Source organism: Pelobates fuscus, chromosome 5, assembly GCF_036172605.1.
Source record: "Pelobates fuscus isolate aPelFus1 chromosome 5, aPelFus1.pri, whole genome shotgun sequence".
NCBI lineage: Eukaryota > Metazoa > Chordata > Amphibia > Anura > Pelobatidae > Pelobates > Pelobates fuscus.
Window position 1 is genome coordinate 6,978,034 of NC_086321.1, and position 25,983 is coordinate 7,004,016.

Here is a 25,983-nt window from a genome sequence, read left to right on the forward strand (position 1 = left end):
CTGGTGACAAGCCCAAGCTTCGAATATACTCCATTGACTACAACCCTCTGTTGCCTGTCACTCAGCCACTGCCTTACCCATTCAACAATATTCGAATCCAAACTCAAAGATTGTAGTTTATTGATAAGCCTTCTATGTGCAACAGTGTCAAAAGCCTTACTGAAATCTAAGTAAGCAATGTCTACTGCACCACCCTGATCTATAATTTTAGTTACCCAATCAAAAAAATCAATAAGATTGTTTGGCATGATCTCCCTGAAGTAAACCCATGTTGTCTCTGGTCTTGAAATCCATGTGTTTTTAGATGTTCAACAATCCTATCCTTTAACATGGTTTCCATCACTTTCCCCACTACTGAAGTAAGGCTTACTGGCCTATAGTTGCCCGACTCCTCCCTATTACCTTTAAACCACCATTATTGGCCGTGCTTTGTGTGATCAATAGTCATTCTATTTCATGGACACCCACCACGAGACTACCTGCTGTTATTTTTGGTGTAAGATCTTATTTATATCATTATTCAGCACGTAATCCCATGCCCCACTTCATTCACATCAGTTATTTGTCATTTAAAAAGATTCATATTGTGCAAAATAGTGGCACTTACTGCCCATTTATTTAGGATTACCTGTAATGTTGGAAATGATAACGTCCCTTATATTGCAATGTCTTGCCTTTTAATGTCACATGTACCATAGGTGTGACAAAAATAAATGTTTCTTACAAATACCTAATACATTGGTAATTTTGGCAATTGTATTTAATGGTCATTTTGAGGCTGTAGCTTCCCAAAAATCTATTGAGATGTTTTGATGCCTGGACTTTATACCCACTTACAGAATTTTCTTTTACATGGCCATAGGAAACCTGCCCCTAGTGGTTCTGGAGTGCTGTCACACTGTAACCCTTTTGTTCATGGGTCTTGGTTAGGATAACCTATTAACAGATACTAGGGTTGCCCGGACTAGTCCAACTCTTTGTAGTCTTGGTGCAATGTACTTGTCCTTTTAACCATGTATTATAAAACACTGCAGTTTATTTAGAAACCACAGTATTTACACTGCAGGGATAAGTCCACTTCTAGTGACTACCAGTCGGCCACTAGAGGCGCTTTCGCTGCATAAACAAAGTAAAACCCGCTCACGTGACTCTTAAGCATTGGATAGGACGAGGAAGTCTCCTCTGTGACATAGGGGGGCAGAGGTGAGCAGTGCCAAAGGAATGCATATCTTTTTATTCCGAACTCCTGTATTCCTTTTGTAATCAGAAGAACTGCAGCTCTATGAAACAGTTGTGTATAGATCATACCTCGGCACTTTCACTGCTCCGTTCTCTGCCATTTCCAAGTTGAATCAAATTTGTTTGTCTTTATGCTACCCTAGCCACACCTCCCCTGACTGTGACGGATGCAGTCTGCATGAAAACATATATGTATTTTTTTTATTTTATTGTTTTTATCACCGGCTTTGTAAATTAAACTTTAAGCACACAGGAGGCTCCTGTGGGGTCTAGAAAGCTGTTAACAGAGCTGGAGACAATAAAGAAATGTAGACAATAGATGCCTCTTTACAGGAAGTGTTTTGGAGGGCTGTGTAAGTTGTATGAAGGGAGGTGTGACTAGGGCTGTGAAACTGCAGGGGCTTGGACTATAAACCAAAACTGCTTCGTTAAGCTGAAATTGTTTTGGTGCCTTTAATGTTCCTTTTAAGATTACTTGGAGGACAACACTAGAGACTGGGTGTGGTTTGTTTTTTAAATTGACCAATTCTAAATGTCTTACAATCCCCACCCTCCTTAGATCAACCATCCACCGACTTGCTGCCAAGACTTTGATCTCCAATCTGGAGAACGGATTAGAATCTGATTCAGATGAAGTGAAGAAGAGCATCTTGGAGACCAGCATCCAGTCTGGTGTGATCTCCACTCTCACAGCCTACGTGGCCGTCAATAAAGAAACCAAGCAGCCTGTGGACTGTCCTCCTGTGCGTTCGTATATCCCAACTCCATGTAAGAAATCCCAAAAAATTAGTCACCAGCCAAGATTAACCAGAATAATTTCTCCCCCCCATTATAACACTTTTTGAAGTGCGGCTAGGGGGAACTACAGTTGTGAGGAATACAGAATATCTTCTGTATAGATCTGAGGATCCATCATAACCTGATCTGTTAGACTATGTAGTCTGGCTGGTTTAGTATCATGATGGTTGTAATGTTACCATGCACTGTGGACAACCAGCAATTTTACATCATGACAGGAGACTTCATATTCGCTCTACTGCAACACACCAAATAAAGATTAACCAATCAGAAACCAGAAAAAAACTGATATAAAATGCTTCCTCACAGGGAAGACTTCCTTTCTTTGCAACTCTATACCAGCTTACAGACTATTGTCTCCTCACTATATTGAGCCCCTGCACATTTACATGTTATGTCAGACTTATGCCGGCTCTGCTCTTGTCCCCCATTTTGGTGCGTAGGCGCATGCCCCATTTGTCACTTCCAATTTAAGGTACTATACATTTGTATTAGCGATCACACAATATGGATACCCTATAGTGCCAGAGAGCATTCTTGGTTATACTCCATTATATCTGATTAATTTTTCGTGTGCACTATTGTCCACCTCCCCCCACCTTTACTGTACTAGGCAAGATTTATTGCAAGTGAAGTAATTCTCGTCAAATTATGGATTAGAAGATACCCGCCATAACCCTAAATAGGTCCACTACTCCTACTCTTTCGTGGGTGAGCCCACACACAAGACAATAATAGATCTGCAGGGAGGTGATCCTGGATCCCTGGCTGTTCGTGTCCAGTTTTCACCATCTCCAGTCAGGAAGCTGTTCCCGTCCAGAGCTTATAGTGACTTTCTCCATTTATTGTTAAGGAAAGACTACCTTAGAGCAGAGTGCCCGAGAGTGGCTTTACCGGACAAGGTGAGCCTAACACTGGAATTTGATCAGACTATGGTCCCTTATGTGGCTCTGAGTGGACCTGAGATACTATATCTGGCAGATGCAACCCTGTCAAGGGGCACTCCATTAGATGCCAATGAATTCAGAAAGTAGGCCCAAAAGTGCATGTGTCAATTGGGCAATGCAAATGCGGATCTCTAGTCGAGAGAAGCTAACTTAAGAATAGATCACATATTGATGGACATTGGAGTCAAAGAACTTCTCCATTACAGCCTCCGGACTACACTCCCAAACTCAATGTGGTGCACCTATGGAATTCCTAGGCTCTGGGGTGAATTGAGGACAATTTCCTTGTTCCTGATTTTTCATTGAGGAGGCATTGTAGGTCCTGTTTGTTTTGGGGGGTTTTTTTTTTTTTTTTTTTTTTCTTTCTGATCGGTTAATGTTTATATGGTTTCCTGCAATGGAGCTGCAGTAAATAAGGAAATCACATTTTACATTGTGTCATTATTAAAATTAAATGTATTCCTTCACTAAAGCTATGATCTGCAATTTTCCATCACTTTCAAACTGTTTTTTGTTTTTCATTTCTTTCAGTTTTAATGAGCGGGGGCTCCTATCCACCAGTGAGGATGGCGGCTCGTGATGCTCCAGGCCCAAAAATGATGGCTGATGTTTATTGTGAGTTTGCATGTGTAACATTTTCTTCTAAAGAAAATGTTAAAACTCCTATAGTTATAAAGTGTGAGCAGGGACACGGAAACTGTAAAATCTTGTTAGATTTAATATCCACAGAACCAATGTAAATAGTAGTTGTTACAGGCTTAATTGGATGGATACTCCACTGCATGTTCATGTTTTTTTCCTTTTTTATTATGTTATTTAAAACTCTGGGAACACTTATAAGACCTTTCAGTACATTCCCACCTCCTTCAGATATTGTAGACCTGTGTGGACGGGAGCCATACCAAAGAAAATTAACTTTGTGGCATGGGTAAATGTCATTGAACCAGTTCTGTGTCTACTTCCCTGTCTCCTTGCCTCGCTTCATATGCTGGAACTCGTTCTGCTCTACCGCTGGTACTTGGGGCTTTAGCACGAGTTCCCATGCTGTCCTTGGTTTTATCTGGCTTTTTAGTGGTTTCTGGAAGTTGATTACTGGTTTTGCCTTTTTCTCTGGAGAAGTGGATGGTGACACTGTTGCCACAGTGTCTGTCTTTGTCTATCAATCTATTTATATTTTGTTTGCCTCTGTGTGCTGCATCATTAACACAATGTCAGTAGGACTTTACCAGCTTGCTTTCCTCTCCAAATGATGTATGGCTTGTTCATTCTGTTCTAATGGAAAGACCTTTGTATCTGTTGTACTCTATCATTTGGACAGCTTAATGTGTGGGTGCTGCTAAATGTAGTTGTTCTGGTGAGTATAGTCAGTCTCTGCAGGCTTTTTAATGTAGGCACTGCCTTTTCAGAGAAAAGGCAGTGTTTACGTTACTGCCTAGAAACGCGTCTAGTGGCTGTCTCTCAGATGGCTACTAGAGGTACTTGCTAGTTCAGTGTAGAAAACTAACATTCGGTGTCTTCGCGCTCTGCATGGAGGCACTGAGCGTTCCTCAGAGTGACATAGATATAGTAACACTCTATGAGGAGATGCTGATTGGCGCAGTGTGGTGTTTGCTGCGCATGCACAATGGCCTTCTAATGGTTCCCTATGTTTCGCATTAGCCTCCGAATGCTTTATTCCTAATTTTAGAATAAAGAAAGGGGTTAAGTTATTTTTGTTTAGTTTTATTTTAGAGTGCCAAGGGAAGCTGGGAGCCTAAATTACATTCTAAGCACTACAGTATTACACGTTGTCCTGTGTGGTAGACTGGTAGACTGGTAGACCCATTAGTGTAATAGGAAGATACATACTTTGATATCTTGATTCTTTGACCTGTGGGTCAGTCTATAAGCCAAGGCTCATTTAAGGGCAAACCTGGCCCTGGCACTGACCATAGACTCTAAAGTTGAAGATTTGAGTCCCTTATAATGGAGATGCGTGTCAGATATAAAAGTTCAGGTTTGATGTAAAACCGTACCTTGTTTTTTAGGATAATTGGAGTAAAGTGGGTGTATGAATTAATCTGTAGTGTGGTCGACCCCCATTCTACATGTTGAGTATATATATATTTTAAGGAATTGGTCTAAAATGTTTGTGTGCGAAGAACAGAGGAAAATAAAAGGGTGGAGAAAATTGAAGGGGTGGGAGGATGAGGATGAGGATGGTTTTACGCTGGCGATAAATCCATTGAAAGGGGGAGGGGATGGCAAGAAGTCCATATTAACCACGGTGTTGGTTCCTCAATCTGGAGCAGGGGTAGGGAACCTCCAGCATTCCAGATGTTGTGGACTACATCTTCTATAATGCTCAAGGTATAAGTAGCCCACATCTGGAGTGCCAAAGGTTACCTACTCCTGACTTCCGGTATGGGTGTCCGGATCGGGACAGGGATCCAACACGCAGAGTACAGACAGTAGATAGGTACGAATGGCCGGACTAACGTACGGAGATAGAGAGAATGGTCAAAGGCAAGCCAAGGTCGAGGGAACGAGAAGACAGGTAAGCGAGGGACAAGCCGAGTCAAAAGGGTAACAGAGATAAGCAGAGTAATACAAACAAGCCGGGTCGGAACCAAAAGGATAACTGGAATACAAGAGCACTGCGAGACTAGACAGGCTAGAACCACGACAGGGCAATGAGCAAATGGAAGAAGCACTGTTAAATACCCTGGCTCAAGAGAGTAGACACGCCTCCGAGTCCTGATTAGTCTCCAGACAGTTGAGTGACAGGTCGGTCCGGGTTGGCGTCATGACGTCGACTGCTGGGCGTCGTGTTACAAAAGGAAGTGGATCCCTCGCGGCCGGCGTGTAAATGGCCGGAAGGACCGCGAGGGACAGAGGAAACAGACCTTCTGGACGGATAAACTTCTAAGTCTCTACCTCTCTCAGAGGTAGAGACTTCAGGTACCCTGACAATGGGTAAAGGAGAAAGTAGTCAATAAAAAGCTACCAGACGTGTCTCCTTCCAACCAGGGGTCCAAGATTTTATGAAACTATTTGGGTGAATTGTGGACCCGAGAGGTCCTCCTATCAATGTCAATCCTTTCCACTATATTCCCAGCAATCATTTTGTGGAGCGGGAATTTTAGGGTTTGCCCAGACTTCGGCTATTGATCTCCCTGTAGCTAAAGAAATTCTGAAGGCTAGTTTTGTTTTAGTTTCAATGGGCTTTGATAATAGAGGTGCCCATTGGGAAATGCTCTGTTAAGGATTCTGGTTTGCAAAGCTGTGATACTTTTCCAGAAGGTTGAGAGTTTGGGGCAGGTCCACCAGCAATGTTTGAAGGAGCTAGTGTCTCCACAGAAAATCCAGCTTTGGTTGGATGATGTACCGTGCTTTGAGGCGAAGTGTTTAAGGGTGAGAGGTGAGATACCAGTGGAAAAGTGTTTTATACGCTTTCTCCTAGTGGGTAACCCAGATGGGTAGTGATTTTAAGGAGTTCCAATTATCCAAAAAATCTACTTATCCGCATTTGTCGTTCAACTTTCTCTGTACCTGAGAGGGGACTGGATTGCCTCTCCAGCACAGAGGATCATGGGAGGGATGACCCTGTAATGTTGAGTTGGAAACCCCTTTCAGGGGACTTTTGCATAAACAGGCTGCGTGACCCAGAATAAATGGTCTACTGCCAGCATTAAAGGGACACTGGAGTCGCCAACACAACTTTGGCTTAATGGAGCAGTTTTGGTGTATAAATCACTGCTCAATTCTCTGCCATTTAGGAGTTAAATCACTGTGTATTAACCCTAGCTACACCTTCCTTCATGTGAGTTGCACAGCGTTCCTAAACACTTAATCGAATGTTTACCCTTTCTTTATTGCAAATTCTGTTTAATCTAGATTTTCCTAACCCCTGCTATGTTAAAAAGTTGCTCCTCCTGTATGTGATTAAAGTTCAATGTACAGAGCAAGATATTAAATTGTTTAAGGTAAATTACATCTGATTGAAAGTGAAACCAGTTTTTTTTTCATGCAGGCTGTGTCAATCATAGCCAGGGAGGTGTTACAATGGCTGCATAAACAGAAACAACGATGATTTGACTCCTAAATGGCAGATAATTGAGCAGTGAAACCTGAGAAGAATGATCTATACACTAAAACTGCTTCATTAAACTAAAGTTGCTTAGGTGACTATAGTGTTCCTTTAAGTCTCGGCTAATGTGTGAAGGGGAACAACTATACTTGCTCTTTTGCTTACTATAATATCTGGAGGAGAGCTCTAATCACTGGGAGTTGGGTCCAGGGTGGGAAAAGGCGGCAAGACCCCAGCCAAGCTGCGGCTAGGGGCTGGAAGTGCTTGTGTCCCGGCGAATTGCTTATGGTACTACTAGGAAGCGCGATGGGTCCACCACAATTATTGCAGTTTATTAAAAACTGCAATAATAAAGTTTGCAGGTTTAAGGGACCTGGGACAGTCAATGAGGTGAAATGGTCTGGGTGCCTTTTTGAGTCCCTTTAAAGTTAAAAGGGCAGAGGTATTAGATGGTATTCAATTTGTCATCCAATGTGGGTATTGAGGAAATTGGCCATGGCGGGCTCCTGGATCCAGGATGTTTGCCTACAATTACCAAAATTGTTTGAATGCAGTAGACAACCAGAAATTATGGGAGTTGTAGTTGTAGTTGAGCAACATCTGGGTGACCATAGTGTTCAGTTTCATCTAGACTTCCCCTTCCTCCTAATCTCTCCGATTCTATCACATAAAGTAAGCGTAACCATAAACTCAACTCCTCATAGTTTGATTATAGACCCCAATCAGATACTGCTAATGTATTGTGTAAGACCAGATATGTTTCCTGTCTGCCAGTGACTCCAAGTAAAGAAGTCATTCCCCCATTAAAGCCAGAGACCCCACCACTCTTCAGGCTGATCTCTCTTCAGAATGCCGACGGTTCCTGGAATACCAGCTCAGAACTGGCTTCAGTTTTGGGAATCTCAGAAAAGTTCATGGAAACTTGCCCTCAAAAGGTAAGCGTACAAATTACGGTAAACATTCCAGATCTCAGCTGCATGCTACAAGCTCAATTCATTAATTTGAATGACGGACTTTAGACAAGTACAGTTTTTACTTTCAAAATGAATTTGCTAAAACAAAAATGTATAGACTTTTTTTGGAGATCAATTTCCCAAACTCTGAATAATCGAGCTGTAATAGTATATTAAAGGGATTGTGGGCACCAAAACTTCTTCATCTTAATGAAACTGTTTTGGCATGTAGATCATGCCCCTGCAGTCTCACTGCTCAAGCCTCATCTAACTCTTATCTCTGCATCCTCTCATAAATTCCCTAAAGTCACACTTCTACAGAGAATCCCAACGGCTCACCCCTTAACTCCTCATCAACTATAACTTTTTCTTTTTTGCCATCTCTCGTCCACTGTGCTCCCTCCCCCCCAAACACACCCACATCTGGTACAGGCCAGTCGTGTGATCCCATCACTTCCCTCTGTGTATTAGTCCCTCATCCCTTTAGATTGTAAGCTGTTTGGGCAAGGCCCTCTTCACCGACTAAACATTTGTCAGTTTTTTGTCTTGTTTTAGTTGTTGTATAAAGCGGCAAAATATGTCGGAGCTGGTAATAACTGTAATCGTAAATACAAAGTGAACTTCAAACTTGGTGGGTAAATAATTCTACCTCCCCTCCACCATGATAGTGGGCAATGTCACATAGGCACTCTTTGTGGGAAAATACTCTGTGATGGGAAACAAGCAATTAAAGTTTGTGTCTGTCATTTACAGAGTATTGATGCCTCAGTCTGGGCGACTGTTCTCGCTGTGATCTGGCTTCATGTTTCGTCCTCTGAGCAGCGAGATGAGTGGGAGCTCCTGGAGGGGAAGGCTCTGTCCTGGGTCAAATCCAAAGCAGGTAAAGATTAGGAACAGGAAAAGGTGCGGATGAAAGATATACTTGGGTTTGGGTATTTTTAATGGAACTGTACTTCAATGAGGTTTAAAAGCTAGTTGTAGTGTCTGTAAAAACGATACCAGGAGACTTCAGTGTTAAACCATTTTTAATGTTTTAATGAGAACGAAAGTCTCCAGTAGTCCGTCCTTCTCTGTGCTGCTTGGATATCTGTAAAGGATATATTCACATAAGCTATAATGGGTGGCTGGAATTGGCTACGTGTCACTGATCATGTTTAGCCTATCACAGTGCCTATTGCTGGTATAAATTCGGATGACTAAAATAATTGTGTAATCTCTACCTTAGCTACACCTCTGGGTGGGCAGTCTGAGTGGCCAGGGACCTTTTTATATAGTGTTTAAACTGCTAAGAAAAATGGTTTGTTCCTGAATGGAGGGACGGTGTCAGGTTATTCCAGGCACTGTAACAGTGATGGCGAACCTATGGCATGTGTGCCACAGATGGCACGCTGGGCTCGCTCTGTTGGCACGCGGCCAGAGGTCACCGGAAGAGGGGTCTGTAACGGCTACCCAGGTAGAGAGGGTATCTGCCGTTGGATACGTCCTTTTCCTTGCAAGCTGCTGTGGAGAAGTAAAGCTGGCGTAATCCCATCCACGATATCCAAAGCGAGAGTCCGGTTCAGCTGTAACAGGAGCAGAATAATATTCCCAAATAATCCCCTTCCAAGAACGAGACAGGGCTACGTTTTGAAGGGTCAAGAAGAACTGAGGACTGGGACACCCAGCCTGCTTTTTATTAGGATAAGGTACACACAGGACACTCCCAGGGGGAGGATGAAAACAACCAATCATACACATGGTAACACCCCCACGTCTCCTCCCCTCAGTTAAACACATAACATAATTATAACGTACAATATTTTACCCCAGTTCTGGATGTACCCCAAAAACAGGGGGTACAGCTTTAAGTCCGGTATCGCTTGATAGCTCTCATTCCGTAGAACAATATATCCAAAAATCAGCCCATTCGGATGAATGGTTCGGGAGATACAGAGTTCCAAAGTTTTGACCGACCGCACAGACCAACTAGCCGAAAATAGTTCCATGAGTTTTGGCCTTGCGGTCGGTCTCTGTTCGCACGGTAAAAATCTTGCCATCCATTCGAATCTCGGGGTTCGCTGAAATCCCCATAGACGATTAAGTATAACTAACGAACGGTGGGACGTTCGGTAGTTTCCGTACGAATTTATGGAGGTCTGGAGGACTCAGCGGTGTTCGCCTGTTTGCGTATCCGTTTTTAGTTCCATGCGGTTACAGGCAAACACCGCTGTTCGTGCGCAAGATGGCCATGAACACGTGTAAAGTCCCGAAATGGCGGCCACCTATATTTTACACACGGAATTCGTACGGAATCATACAAACGGTTTTACTACCGAATCCCCCTATACTTTACACAGTGGATTCACTTAAACCATGCGAACAGAGGAAAATGAAATGAATAGATGATTAAGCTGTAATTCCCTTGCTTGCTTCACAGACACCAGAGACTTGTAAGGATCTGTTACAGGGTCCGCTGGCTCTGCTTCCGTGTCGGGGGGGCAGGGGGAGGGCTCTAGGAAGTAGCTCCCCTGTCCTCCCGTGTGATGCTGTGTGGAGCGTTGCCGTGCGTTACCATGGCAACGCTCCACACAGCATCGTGCGGGAGGACAGGGGAGCTGCTTCCCAGCTGCTAGAAACATACTTGCCACCGGACCACCAGGGATGGCTGTGTCCCCCCCCCCCCCCCCCTTCACCAAAGGTAGGGGGGGGGATACAGAATTAATCGTTTTTTTGTGTTTGTTTTGTAATTTATATTTACCCCTACCGCCTACCCCCCACACACTGCACCCCTCAATGCGGTGTGTGTGTTCTGCGGACGGTGTGTGTGTGTTCTGCGGACGGTGTGTGTGTGTGTTCTGCGGACGGTGTGTGTGTGTGTTCTGCGGACGGTGTGTGTGTGTGTTCTGCGGACGGTGTGTGTGTGTGTTCTGCGGACGGTGTGTGTGTGTGTTCTGCGGACGGTGTGTGTGTGTTCTGCGGACGGTGTGTGTGTGTTCTGCGGACGGTGTGTGTGTGTTCTGCGGACGGTGTGTGTGTGTGTGTGTTCTGCGGACGGTGTGTGTGTGTGTGTTCTGCGGACGGTGTGTGTGTGTGTGTGTGTGTTCTGCGGACGGTGTGTGTGTGTGTGTGTGTTCTGCGGACGGTGTGTGTGTGTGTGTGTGTTCTGCGGACGGTGTGTGTGTGTGTGTGTGTTCTGCGGACGGTGTGTGTGTGTGTTCTGCGGACGGTGTGTGTGTGTTCTGCGGACGGTGTGTGTGTGTTCTGCGGACGGTGTGTGTGTGTGTGTGTTCTGCGGACGGTGTGTGTGTGTGTGTTCTGCGGACGGTGTGTGTGTGTGTGTGTGTGTTCTGCGGACGGTGTGTGTGTGTGTGTGTGTTCTGCGGACGGTGTGTGTGTGTGTGTGTTCTGCGGACGGTGTGTGTGTGTGTGTTCTGCGGACGGTGTGTGTGTGTGTGTTCTGCGGACGGTGTGTGTGTGTGTGTTCTGCGGACGGTGTGTGTGTGTGTGTTCTGCGGACGGTGTGTGTGTGTGTGTGTTCTGCGGACGGTGTGTGTGTGTTCTGCGGACGGTGTGTGTGTGTTCTGCGGACGGTGTGTGTGTGTGTGTGTTCTGCGGACGGTGTGTGTGTGTGTGTGTGTGTTCTGCGGACGGTGTGTGTGTGTTCTGCGGACGGTGTGTGTGTGTTCTGCGGACGGTGTGTGTGTGTGTTCTGCGGACGGTGTGTGTGTGTGTGTGTTCTGCGGACTGTGTGTGTGTGTGTTCTGCGGACGGTGTGTGTGTGTGTGTGTGTGTTCTGCGGACGGTGTGTGTGTGTGTGTGTGTTCTGCGGACGGTGTGTGTGTGTGTGTTCTGCGGACGGTGTGTGTGTGTGTGTTCTGCGGACGGTGTGTGTGTGTGTGTGTTCTGCGGACGGTGTGTGTGTGTGTGTTCTGCGGACGGTGTGTGTGTGTGTGTGTTCTGCGGACGGTGTGTGTGTTCTGCGGACGGTGTGTGTGTGTGTGTTCTGCGGACTGTGTGTGTGTGTGTTCTGCGGACGGTGTGTGTGTGTGTGTTCTGCGGACGGTGTGTGTGTGTGTGTGTTCTGCGGACGGTGTGTGTGTGTGTGTGTGTTCTGCGGACGGTGTGTGTGTGTGTGTGTTCTGCGGACGGTGTGTGTGTGTGTGTGTTCTGCGGACGGTGTGTGTGTGTGTGTGTGTGTTCTGCGGACGGTGTGTGTGTGTGTGTGTTCTGCGGACGGTGTGTGTGTGTGTGTGTTCTGCGGACGGTGTGTGTGTGTGTGTTCTGCGGACGGTGTGTGTGTGTGTGTTCTGCGGACGGTGTGTGTGTGTTCTGCGGACGGTGTGTGTGTGTGTGTGTTCTGCGGACGGTGTGTGTGTTCTGCGGACGGTGTGTGTGTGTGTGTTCTGCGGACTGTGTGTGTGTGTGTTCTGCGGACGGTGTGTGTGTGTGTGTTCTGCGGACGGTGTGTGTGTGTGTGTTCTGCGGACGGTGTGTGTGTGTGTGTGTTCTGCGGACTGTGTGTGTGTGTGTGTGTTCTGCGGACGGTGTGTGTGTGTGTGTGTTCTGCGGACTGTGTGTGTGTGTGTGTGTTCTGCGGACGGTGTGTGTGTTCTGCGGACGGTGTGTGTGTGTGTTCTGCGGACGGTGTGTGTGTTCTGCGGACGGTGTGTGTGTGTGTGTGTTCTGCGGACGGTGTGTGTGTGTGTGTGTGTTCTGCGGACGGTGTGTGTGTGTGTGTGTTCTGCGGACGGTGTGTGTGTGTGTGTGTTCTGCGGACGGTGTGTGTGTGTGTGTGTGTGTTCTGCGGACGGTGTGTGTGTGTGTGTGTTCTGCGGACGGTGTGTGTGTGTGTGTGTTCTGCGGACGGTGTGTGTGTGTGTGTGTTCTGCGGACGGTGTGTGTGTGTGTGTTCTGCGGACGGTGTGTGTGTGTTCTGCGGACGGTGTGTGTGTGTTCTGCGGACTGTGTGTGTGTGTTCTGCGGACTGTGTGTGTTCTGCGGACTGTGTGTGTGTGTTCTGCGGACTGTGTGTGTGTGTTCTGCGGACTGTGTGTGTGTGTTCTGCGGACGGTGTGTGTGTGTGTGTGTTCTGCGGACGGTGTGTGTGTGTGTGTGTGTTCTGCGGACGGTGTGTGTGTGTGTGTGTGTTCTGCGGACGGTGTGTGTGTGTGTGTGTGTTCTGCGGACGGTGTGTGTGTGTGTGTGTGTTCTGCGGACGGTGTGTGTGTGTGTGTGTTCTGCGGACGGTGTGTGTGTGTGTGTGTGTTCTGCGGACGGTGTGTGTGTGTGTGTGTGTGTTCTGCGGACGGTGTGTGTGTTCTGCGGACGGTGTGTGTGTGTGTGTTCTGCGGACGGTGTGTGTGTGTGTGTTCTGCGGACGGTGTGTGTGTGTGTGTTCTGCGGACGGTGTGTGTGTGTGTGTGTGTTCTGCGGACGGTGTGTGTGTGTGTGTTCTGCGGACGGTGTGTGTGTGTGTTCTGCGGACGGTGTGTGTGTGTGTGTTCTGCGGACGGTGTGTGTGTGTGTGTGTTCTGCGGACGGTGTGTGTGTGTGTTCTGCAGACGGTGTGTGTGTGTGTGTTTTTTGCAGACGGTGTGTGTGTGTGTGTGTGTGTGTTTTTTGCGGACGGTGTGTGTGTGTGTGTGTGTTTTTTGCGGACGGTGTGTGTGTGTGTGTGTGTGTGTGTGTTTTTTGCGGACGGTGTGTGTGTGTGTGTGTTTTTTGCGGACGGTGTGTGTGTGTGTGTGTGTGTTTTTTGCGGACGGTGTGTATGTATAAGCCGCGGCTCTCGCTAGACTTACAGTGTGAGCTGATTAAGGTCCTGAACGGACCGGCGCGGAGGAGGAGTGAGCTGACAGGAGCTGCAGGAGAGGTAAGTAAACTCTGACAGCCCCCTCCTCCCCCCCACTGAACTACCAATGCCACTAGACCACCAGGGAAGGGAAGTTAATAAATATTAATAATAAAAATACATATTAAAATAATAAAAAAAATAATTAAATAAAATAATAAAAATTAATCATAAATATTAAAATAATAAAAAAATAAAAAATTTCACGCGCTGCATTCATTCACGCGCTGCACTCATTCACGCGCTGCACCACTCATACACACACGCTGCACATAAATATTCAATTAATATAATTTTTTTAGGATCTAATTTTATTTAGAAATTTACCAGTAGCTGCTGCATTTCCCACCCTAGTCTTATACTCGAGTCAATAAGTTTTCCCTGTTTTTTGGGGTAAAATTAGGGGCCTCGGCTTATACTCTAGTATATTCGGGTCGGCTTATACTCTAGTATATATGGTAAGCTGAATTTTATCTATTTATATCATTTAAAATTTGTATCATTGAACTCTGTTGTGTTCTTTAAAACAAAAGTTAATTAGTTCGGACAACTGTACAAGTTGTTTTTTCTAAACTTAAACCTCCGTATTCAGGCTTAATTACCGTGTTGGCACTTTGAGGAAAAAAAGTTGGCATGTATTGCGGTTTGGGCACTCGGGCTCAAAAAGGTTCGCCATCACTGCAATATAACCACTTCAATGAGATTAAATGGTTATAGTGTCCTAAAACCAATAATTTATGTGGAGTATGTGCCATGAAACCTGTTAATGGTGCTACAGGATCTTCAGAAGTATTAGATCCGTCATTGGTCTGATCATAGGTGTAAAAGTGAAATTTGTGTGGATGGAACCCCTGAATGACCATGAATTATAATGGGCTGATGTCTCATTCCCTGAGGATGGCATTACACCAAACGCTGTAGATAACCGTCTCTAACCGATTTGCAGAATCTGATATTGTTTGATACTATATGCATTCTTTGTATTGTATGGAGAATGTGGGTAAATAGTGTACTTACTAATGTTAGGATCTCCTTGCCATGCTGAAAATGGCCAGCAGGTGGTGATCACAGACCACTCCTAAGGTTTTAACTAGGAACCTTATCTGCTGATAGCAATACTGATATTGGGTTTGCTTAGTCAATTAGGTGTATTGGATTATATTTATATCCTAGACATATGAGGCATGTAACAATCATAACTCATACAGGAATCTGTTTTTGTTTGTTTAGTTTTAATTGTACTAGATGTGAAAATGCAGGGGGGGGGAGGGTGCGGCGGCAAGTACCCCCACTGCGCATGCCCATGGTCTGTTGCTCTACATAATTTGTTTTCACCACTTTCAGAGTGTAGTGGTGTTGTGGAGACGGGCTCAGGCACCGAGGCTAGTGTTGTTGTGGAGAGACGGGCCGAGGCTAGTGTTGTTGTGGAGAGACGGGCTGAGGCACCGAGGCTAGTGGTTTTGTGGAGAGACGGGCTGAGGCACCGAGGCTAGTGGTTTTGTGGAGAGACGGGCTGAGGCACCGAGGCTAGTGTTTTTGTGGAGAGACGGGCTGAGGCACCGAGGCTAGTGGTTTTGTGGAGAGACGGGCTGAGGCACCGAGGCTAGTGGTTTTGTGGAGAGGCGGGCTCAAGCACCGAGGCTAGTGGTTTTGTGGTGAGGTGGGCTCAGGCACCGAGGCTAGTGGTTTTGTGGTGAGACGGGCTCAGGCACCGAGGCTAGTGTTGTTGTGGAGAGACGGGCCGAGGCTAGTGTTGTTGTGGAGAGACGGGCTGAGGCACCGAGGCTAGTGGTTTTGTGGAGAGACGGGCTGAGGCACCGAGGCTAGTGGTTTTGTGGAGAGACGGGCTGAGGCACCGAGGCTAGTGGTTTTGTGGAGAGACGGGCTGAGGCACCGAGGCTAGTGGTTTTGTGGAGAGGCGGGCTCAAGCACCGAGGCTAGTGGTTTTGTGGTGAGGTGGGCTCAGGCACCGAGGCTAGTGGTTTTGTGGTGAGGCGGGCTCAGGCACCGAGGCTAGTGGTGGTGGTGGTGAGGCGGGCTCAGGCACCGAGGCTGGTGGTGGTGGTGGTGAGGCGGGGTCAGGCACCGAGGCTAGTGGTGGTGGTGGTGAGGCGGGGTCAGGCACCGAGGCTGGTGGTGGTGGTGGTGAGGCGGGGTCAGGCACCGAGGTTAGTGGTGGTGAGGCGGGGTCAGGCACCGAGGTTAGTGGTGGTGGTGGTGGTGAGGCGGGGTCAGGCACCGAGGTTGGTGGTGGTGGTGGTGGTGAGGCGGGGTCAGGCACCGAGGCTAGTGGTGGTGGTGGTCAGGCGGGGTCAGGCACCGAGGCTAGTGGTGGTGGTGAGGCGGGGTCAGGCACTGAGGCTAGTGGTGGTGGTGGTGAGGCGGGGTCAGGCACCGAGGCTAGTGGTGGTGGTGAGGCGGGGTCAGGCACCGAGGCTAGTGGTGATGGTGGTGGTGAGGCGGGGTCAGGCACCGAGGCTGGTGGTGGTGGTGAGGCGGGGTCAGGCACCGAGGCTGGTGGTGGTGAGGCGGGGTCAGGCACCGAGGCTAGTGGTGGTGAGGCGGGGTCAGGCACCGAGGCTAGTGGTGGTGGTGGTGAGGCGGGGTCAGGCACCGAGGCTAGTAGTGGTGGTGGTGAGGCGGGGTCAGGCACCGAGGGTGGTGGTGGTGAGGCGGGGTCAGGCACCGAGGCTGGTGGTGGTGGTGGTGAGGCGGGGTCAGGCACCGAGGTTAGTGGTGGTGGTGAGGCGGGGTCAGGCACCGAGGTTAGTGGTGGTGGTGGTGAGGCGGGGTCAGGCACCGAGGCTAGTGGTGGTGGTGAGGCGGGGTCAGGCACCGAGGCTAGTGGTGGTGGTGGTGAGGCGGGGTCAGGCACCGAGGCTAGTGGTGGTGGTGGTGAGGCGGGGTCAGGCACCGAGGCTAGTGGTGGTGGTGAGGCGGGGTCAGGCACCGAGGTTAGTGGTGGTGGTGGTGAGGCGGGGTCAGGCACCGAGGATGGTGGTGGTGGAGAGGCGGGGTCAGGCACCGAGGCTAGTGGTGGTGGTGGTGGTGGTGGTGAGGCGGGGTCAGGCACCGAGGCTAGTGGTGGTGAGGCGGGGTCAGGCACCGAGGCTGGTGGTGGTGGTGAGGCGGGGTCAGGCACTGAGGCTGGTGGTGGTGGTGGTGAGGCGGGGTCAGGCACCGAGGCTGGTGGTGGTGGTGGTGAGGCGGGGTCAGGCACCGAGGTTGGTGGTGGTGGTGAGGCGGGGTCAGGCACCGAGGTTGGTAGTGGTGGTGAGGCGGGGTCAGGCACCGAGGCTGGTGGTGGTGGTGGTGGTGAGGCGGGGTCAGGCACCGAGGCTAGTGGTGGTGGTGGTGAGGCGGGGTCAGGCACCGAGGCTAGTGGTGGTGGTGGTGAGGCGGGGTCAGGCACCGAGGCTAGTGGTGGTGGTGGTGAGGCGGGGTCAGGCACCGAGGCTGGTGGTGGTGGTGGTGAGGCGGGGTCAGGCACCGAGGCTGGTGGTGGTGGTGGTGAGGCGGGGTCAGGCACTGAGGCTGGTGGTGGTGGTGGTGGTGGTGAGGCGGGGTCAGGCACCGAGGCTGGTGGTGGTGGTGGTGAGGCGGGGTCAGGCACCGAGGCTGGTGGTGGTGGTGGTGAGGCGGGGTCAGGCACCGAGGCTAGTGGTGGTGGTGAGGCGGGGTCAGGCACCGAGGCTAGTGGTGGTGGTGAGGTGGGGTCAGGCACCGAGGCTAGTGGTGAGGTGGGGTCAGGCACCGAGGCTAGTGGTGAGGTGGGGTCAGGCACCGAGGCTAGTGGTGAGGTGGGGTCAGGCACCGAGGCTAGTGGTGGTGGTGGTGAGGCGGGGTCAGGCACCGAGGCTAGTGGTGGTGGTGGTGAGGCGGGGTCAGGCACCGAGGCTAGTGGTGGTGGTGGTGAGGCGGGGTCAGGCACCGAGGCTGGTGGTGGTGGTGGTGAGGCGGGGTCAGGCACCGAGGCTGGTGGTGGTGGTGGTGAGGCGGGGTCAGGCACTGAGGCTGGTGGTGGTGGTGGTGGTGGTGAGGCGGGGTCAGGCACCGAGGCTGGTGGTGGTGGTGGTGAGGCGGGGTCAGGCACCGAGGCTGGTGGTGGTGGTGGTGAGGCGGGGTCAGGCACCGAGGCTAGTGGTGGTGGTGAGGCGGGGTCAGGCACCGAGGCTAGTGGTGGTGGTGAGGCGGGGTCAGGCACCGAGGCTAGTGGTGAGGTGGGGTCAGGCACCGAGGCTAGTGGTGAGGTGGGGTCAGGCACCGAGGCTAGTGGTGAGGTGGGGTCAGGCACCGAGGCTAGTGGTGGTGGTGAGGCGGGGTCAGGCACCGAGGCTGGTGGTGGTGGTGGTGAGGCGGGGTCAGGCACCGAGGCTGGTGGTGGTAGTGAGGCGGGGTCAGGCACCGAGGCTAGTGGTGGTGGTGGTGGTGAGGCGGGGTCAGGCGCTGCTGGTGGTTAGGCGGGGTCAGGCACCGAGGCTAGTGGTGGTGGTGGTGAGGTGGGGTCAGGCACCGAGGCTAGTGGTGGTGGTGGTGAGGTGGGGTCAGGCACCGAGGCTAGTGGTGGTGGTGGTGAGGTGGGGTCAGGCACCGAGGCTAGTGGTGGTGGTGGTGAGGTGGGGTCAGGCACCGAGGCTAGTGGTGGTGGTGAGGTGGGGTCAGGCACCGAGGCTAGTGGTGGTGGTGGTGAGGTGGGGTCAGGCACCGAGGCTGGTGGTGGTGGTGGTGAGGCGGGGTCAGGCACCGAGGCTAGTGGTGTTGGTGAGGCAGGCTTGGAGACTATGGTGAGGCCTAATAGAAAGCAGTTGTTGTTGGGGGATTCCATCATAAGAGGTGTGGAGATGGACAATGGTGGTCTTGTGAGATGTCTTCCCGGAGCTACTGCTCAGAGACAGGAGATGTATTTGTAATATTGTTTTAGATCAAAGTGTTTGCTTGAATATCTGCCCCCTGTCCAGATTGCTTAAAATAGAATGCATGCACGCTGAGTAAATCACACTGACACAAGTTCAGATAAATAAAAAAACTCCGGAATGTTTAATCAGGGGGGCGGCAAGCTCCTTATAAAGGCAGAAATACATCATATGCAAGATAACAGAGAATACATCTTTAATTGGTTAAGTGGCTTATCTAACGCACTTCCTCTAAAGTGTGATGTCACCATCTCGGGATTTTACTCCAGATGTTGACGCTATCTTGTCACACAATGTGTTCAGTCGATGAGCGGGGGTGCTCTAGCAGCCATTTTGAGTAAATATTGAAAACAGGTATACAAAGTAAATACACATTTTACCTACATTAATTTCTATCCATAACAATATTGTCAAGCGAGCAAAGCAGGAAGGGGAATTGGATGTACATGTCCATCTAGGGACAAATGATTTGGCTTGCATTGAGGTTTCAGAGGTTAAGGAAGTTTTTAGTGTTTTTGCCAATGATATAAGGCAGGTTGCTTCGACCCTGTAAATTCTCTGAAGTTCTGCCTGTGCATAACACTCAGAATGACAGGTGGATGCGTATTAGGGACTTTAATTGTGGCTTGGTGAATGGTGTCGGGAGCAAGGATTTGGCTTCATTTCTCATGGAAGCTCTGTTTGGAATGGAAATAAACTATACAAAAAAGATGGTTTGCATCTTTCTCAAAAGGGAACAAATGTTCTCAGTGAGCAGTTCAGAGGTTTTGCTAGGATGTATTTGTGAAGGACCGTCTGGCACCCTGGCCGGATGCCTGTGCCAACCGATGCTCCTAGTGCTCACTCCACCTGACACAATCAGCACAGCAGTCCCCACGTCCAGCATTACAGCTTGGCTGGGAACTCTCCGTCCTCCACACACCCTGGATCCAAGACCAGGATCCAGCTTCCAGTGGGTGAACCTCTTCTACTCCATAGAGTGTAGCAGGCTGCTCTTAACCCCTTAAGGACACATGACGTGTGGGACATGTCATGATTCCATTTTATTCCAGAAGTTTGGTCCTTAAGGGGTTAAAAGAGCAGGTGATTGTAGCACTCCAAAGAGCAATCCCAAGAGCAGGGATTATAGCAGGTGTAGCTTTCCCCTACAAGCACAAGACGAGGCTCTGTGTTGAAGGTAAACAGGAACTGAATTTTAATGGTGCCACAAGTCCCCAAGCGAGGGGTACGCCCACATGGACATTGTTGGGGACAGGGACAGAAAGCTTACAAACCAATCAGAACAGAAAGGTAGTAGGGAGGAGTCAGGCAACTATAGGCCAGTAAGCATTACTTCAGTAGTGGGGAAAGTGATGGAAACCATGTTAAAGGATAGGATTGTTGAACATCTAAAATCTCATGGATTTCAAGATCATAGACAACATGTGTTTACTTCAGGGAGATCATGCCAAACAATCTTATTGATTTTTTTTTGATTGGGTAACTAAAATTATAGATCAGGGTGGTGCAGTAGACATTGCTTACCTAGATTTCAGTAAGGCTTTTGACACTGTTGCACATAGAAGGCTTAGCAATAAACTGCAATCTTTGAGTTTGGATTCCAATATTGTTGAATGGGTAAGGCAGTGGCTGAGTGACAGGCAACAGAGGGTTGTAGTCAATGGAGTATATTCGAAGCTTGGGCTTGTCACCAGTGGGGTACCTCAGGGATCTGTACTTGGACCCATTCTCTTTAAAGCGGCACTGTCATGCTGAACTTACCTTTCCTCAATCTCTTCCTGTTCTCCCCCTCTCTCAGGATCTGTTCTGTTTCTTCCTGTCTTTAGTTTTCTTTAAAATCATAAGTCAAAGTAGAGACTCTTTGCCTTATGGAGGATTCCTCCGCTTGACCAGCTCTGGCCAGCGGAGGAGCAAAGTGTGCTTCATTTCCGCTGGTCAGAGCAACTTTCCCATAATTCTTACCTTTCCTCTGTGTTCCCGCGATGCTTCCTGTAATTTTAGACGAAACTGCCGAATTGCGTTCTAACTGAATGAGAACAGTATGTTCGTTTGTTTTAGAACGCAATTCGGCACTTTGTTCGGATCGCAATTTCATTCTAATGAATGAAACTCCGATCCTATTCATTGCCGCGGCTGCATCTTGCAGCCGCTTAGTAGATAACTCCCTAATTCCCACGATATCGGAGTTATCTACTAAAAGGCTGAAAGACCTAAATTGGTCTTTCAGCCAAATTTACTAATACTAAGTAAAGATTACTTGGTATTAGTAAATAATATGCCCCTACTCGCTATACCGCGAGTAGGGGCATGTCTATTAAACAGTGAACAGCCTGTGGCTGCTCACTGTAAAAAAACAAAACAAAAAAAAACAACCTCCCCCCCCCCCCCTTGCGGGGCTGGTGGGGGCCCCCTAAATAACAATAAGGGGGGGACCTACTGTCCTCTCCCCCTGGCCCCCACCCCTGAGCAGTGGATGGAGGCCCTAAATAAAGATAGGGGGCTGGCCTACTGTCCTCCCCCCGGCCCCCACCCCTAAGCGGTGGGTGGGGGCCCTAAATAAAGAGGGGGGGGGGGGAGAATGACCTACTGTGGGTGGGGGCCCTAGACAAGAATGATGAGGGGGGGGGGGAGGGGGGGAGCCTACCGTCCTCCCGCCCCCACCCCTGAGCGGTGGGGGCCCTAAATGAAAATCCCCTCCCCCAATCAAGGTGACTAGGGGTCCCAAGCCCCTAGTCACCCCCCCACACCCAAAACAAACTATCCCCTACCTACCCCCCTCACCCTAAAAATAGTGAGGGGGGAATAAAATAACTAACCTGTAAAAAAAAAAAAGCCCCCCAAAAAACGGCCAAATAAAAAGCCATCATACCCGTCAAACTTAAAATAAAATAAAAAACCTGACGAAAGAAAAAAGCCCAGCGCAAAAAAATAATCCATCTTCACCCATGGAGGGCTCCGCGCAGACTATAAGCCTTCCGCCCTGCGTAGCTCAGTCTGCGCGGAGCCCTCCATGGGTGAAGATGGATTATTTTTTTGCGCTCGGCTTTATTCCCCCCTCAATATTTTTAGGGTGAGGGGGGTAGGTAGGGGATAGTTTGATGTGGGTGGGGGGGGTGACTAGGGGCTTGGGACCCCTAGTCACCTTGATTGGGGGGAGGGGATTTTAATTTAAGGCCCCCACCCACCGCTCAGGGGTGGGGGCCGGGGGGCAGGACGGTAGGTCCCCGCCACCATTCTTATCTAGGGCCCCTAGGGGCCAGGGGGGAGGACAGTAGGTCTCCCCTCACCCGCCGCTCAGGGGTGGGGGCTTGAGGGGGAGGACAGTAGGTCCCCCCCCACCTCATTATCTTCATCGCCCCCACCCGCCACTCAGGGTGGGGGAGGGGGAGGGGGAGAGGACAATAGGTCCGCCCCCCTTATTGTAATTTATGTAATTTTTTTTCCTACAGTGAGTAGACGTGTTGGGGAGATTTTAATCTCCCTTGTGCTATTATGGGGGTCATATTGACCCCCATAGAGTGAGGGAGGACCTGGGGGGCTTATGAAGTGGCGGGGCCGCTTCTATTTTTACATATTACAAGGAGGGAGCTGCGTGCCGGTAGCTCCCTCCTTGTAACAAACTGAACGAACAAACAAACACCGATACAGTTTGTTTGTTCGTCTGATTTTTCTATTCATTCATTAGTCTGTCTGATGAATGAATAGATGAAATTCCCGTTCACATGTCCAGGTGTTTCATGGGGCATGTGCGGGAATCTCATTCTATCTAGTGTGGGCAGATGACGTGTCCCACAGGGACTTCACCTACCCACACAAAGATGGCGCCCTGAATATAGATCGGGGCAGAAAATAAAGATAAATAGGTCATCTGGGGGGCTTAGGGGCATTTGGGGGTGACTAGGGGGTCAATTGGATGTAGTGGAGGTGGGAGGGGGTTAAACAAAAAAAACGGGATTCAGCCATGACAGTGCTGCTTTAATATTTTTATTAGTGATATTGCAGAAGGTCTTGATGGTAAGGTATGTCTTTTTGTTGTGGGTTGGTTTCTGTAAATATTCCCTGTTCCCCTAACTCTGTAATGTAAAACGTGGTATTTTCAGATAATTTGCAATGTTTACATTAGTGTTAAGACTCCCTGTAGAGACTGTACCAAAAAGCCACTAGAGGCGCCTCCTGCTGTTTCAAAGAGTTTGACTATGTGGACACAGAGTGTATTTAAAAACCCCATATGAAAGCATTTAGCCAATGTTTTTTCCTATGGGGAAGAACTAATGTGGAAGGGGGAGGCGCCAGGCCCAGCACTGTGGGTCATGCCTGCTGAAATCAGGTAAGTGTGGAGGGGGTGGAGTAATGTTTAACTTTTTTTTTTTAATACTTAATCCTTTTAAAATGCTGGGGGGGGGGTCATTTAATGTTGTATATGATATTAAAAGGAAGCCCATTCTATATTTTAAATCGTGCATCAATACATATATAGACTGTAGTAGTGTGGTTGTGTTTTTTGTTTTTTTGGGGGGGGGAGGGGGGGGTGGTTTGACTGTTCACACTTAAATTTCTTTAGCCAAGTAAGCTATATTTTTAGTTCCACCTTCTTGGCCTAACATTCTAAATTCATTTTTAATTCCAAACCGTTTACAATTTATTGAACACCCAACCTTGTTTGTTTAAATTGGAACAGGTTCTTCTTTGGGCGAACTGGTGAAAGCTGGGAATGAGTTGCTGAAGTCTTCAGTAGAGCCGAAGGTTTTTGGACTGTGAGCATCGTTCGTAGAGAGGAGCTCCTCCTCCAGTATAGAAAGAGGCTGGAATTTTGCAGAAGTTCAGAATGTTATTAGTAAAGTTCAAAGTTCCTACCATGCAACTCCTCCTTCTGTTAGCGGAATAAAAAAAAAATAAAACAAGTGATAAAGTGATAAAGTGTGTGTGGTGTGTCAAACAATCCTGAGACCGAATCTCTTGCTGAAGTACTCTGGAGCTGGGTTCAGTGATTATAGTCCATTCAGTTTTGGGAGCTAACTAGTTTATTCAGCTCAAAGCGTGGCTTTTTATGCACAGACCCCCAGCATGGAGGACACAACCCCTCCCAGGCGTCTGTCTGAGAGATAATGAAGTCTAACCTGGAGAACTCCATTATCTCTCGGGTTCAGGAAACCACATGAAACACTCCAAAACGGTTATTTTCACAGGAACCCCACAAGTCTTGTATCCCTGAAGAGCCAGTGTCTGAGGGTCCAATATATCCAAAAATCACTCAGATCCGTTTGGTAGAACGGGATCGCCATTCGGGTAAAGTTCTAACCAGAGAAACATGGGCAACAGCTGGTCTCTTTTCAAGGGTCCCTGTGCGAACACTGACGAATGCTCCCCCTGGCTTTTATGGAGCAAATGTACGGGCAACCATAGGGAATAGTACAAGGTCCACACAATATTTTATCGAATTTTTTTAAATTTATTTTTTTCCCACACTTCTGTTTTAGAATTTCAGTTTAAAGATGGTGACCGGAAACCCTGTTGGCTACCTGACGGCCAGGAGGTTTTATTAAGGGGATTCACTGAAGTGCTGATTTTTATTTATTTATTTCCCCACTTAAAACTGGCCTTTTTATATAATAAGCCTGGAGAGACAATGCAGTTACACTTATAGCACTTCAGCAAGTCAAGTGATTTTATAGGAGTTGGACCAAAATGGAGTAGTTTAAAATCTCTAACACCACATTAATTGGTTAAAAATATTTCTAATTATCTGTACATGAAGGCTGGCTCAATGGATCTTGTTCTAAAGGCACAAAACCTGTTGAGTTGTAGTTTGGGTTTGTGAAAATAATTTTATTAGAGAACAAAGAATTGGCAAAAGCTTTTAGTCAACAGTTTCAGACATTCAGGGAACCAAACTACCAGGAATACAGCTCCGCCTCTGTCATATAATTTCCAGCTCTTCTTAACCATTAAAAATCTGCAGCTGGTGGGATTGTGTATGATATAGCCTGAAATACGTGTAATAATGTATTCGATGGTTATCCAACTCACATGTTGCTGAGCCAATATAGTACAGTATAGCTCAGCCCCACCCATCCCCAGCACTAAATATCAGGTAATGTATTTTAAACCTATTTTTTTAGCGTGTATAGGGGGTTATTAATTTTAAAATATAGAGTTTTAGTTTGACACTTTCATTATTACAATCCTCATAAGAATACCAAAAAAAGTTGCCTACTAGACAGAATCCAAATTGGTATCCTTTGGAGTAATCAAAATACTGACGTCTGAAATTCTTCTAAATGTATTTTTTTTTTTTTAATTGTCAATTTTTAAAACCTTTTTAATTAATAGGCTTTTTATTGGTTGTAAAGTAAAGCATCAAACGTTACTGATGGACACGCAGGTCCAAGTCAACAACCATTTGTGGGTCACGCAGGACAATTATAATGAGAACTAATCTCTTATCAGGACTCGCAGGTTCATCAGTCTATCAAATTATTTCTAATAAGATGCAACAGTAGGTAATACAACACTTTTAGAGACTCATGTTTTAAAAGAAAAGTAACACAGGAAATTAACTAGCACATAAATCATGGGAGCACCTCCCCTGTCCCCACCAGCCCGTCTGGTCTAGAGAGGAGCACTCCTCCCAGTCGTCATCCGGTCCCACTTTAAGGAGGTCCTGGATCAGGTAAATTGACAATTTCTGACACAACTTGAAAATTAGTAAATTGTAATTAAAAATTTTTTGGAAATGCACAAGTGTATCTTTATTTTTTGTGTTTTATTTTAGAAATAAAATAAAAGTCCTATCTGTCCTCTACCGCCTTCTTCTCCAGATCATGTCTATCTCCAGATCATGTCTATCTCCAAAGACATTATTTCATCTTTTGGGTTTGAGTACCCACAAACTATCAGTGACAGTGTTCTCCACAGGTTTTATGCTGACTTTAGGGGAAATTTGGAAGATCTACCACAAAAGGGAAGTAGTTTTTTTTTGGGGGGGGGTTTCCGAAGAACATGGATCACAGCCATTACATTGTGTTTAGTATACTCAACCTGGACTGTCACAGGATTGGAAACCACCATAATAACATGATAGGAGTCTCACAATCTCCAGAAGTCAGAGCATTGCTGTGGTAACCCGTGGCAACGCTCTGATTGGCTGGGGATTGGGAGACACTTTAGTCTAGAGTTCATACCCGACGGAGCTGCAGACAGAAGGCTGGCTCTCTGGGCAGACTGGAGAGGCCGC

The 25,983-nt window shown here is 47.9% G+C and overlaps 1 protein-coding gene across 1 annotated transcript in view; it reads left to right on the top strand.

The window, feature by feature from the left end:
- The window catches only part of LOC134610562 (von Willebrand factor A domain-containing protein 5A-like), a 180,589-nt gene extending 156,983 nt beyond the window's left edge, over nt 1-23,606 (top strand). Inside the window, exons 16-20 of the mRNA XM_063453553.1 lie at nt 1,799-2,007; nt 3,516-3,599; nt 7,828-7,988; nt 8,760-8,886; nt 23,428-23,606. Of these exons, the coding sequence (XP_063309623.1) occupies nt 1,799-2,007; nt 3,516-3,599; nt 7,828-7,988; nt 8,760-8,886; nt 23,428-23,507 (661 nt within the window). The 3' untranslated portion in view covers nt 23,508-23,606. The remainder of the gene's footprint in view (nt 1-1,798; nt 2,008-3,515; nt 3,600-7,827; nt 7,989-8,759; nt 8,887-23,427) is intronic.
- Nucleotides 23,607-25,983: the final 2,377 nt, after the last annotated feature.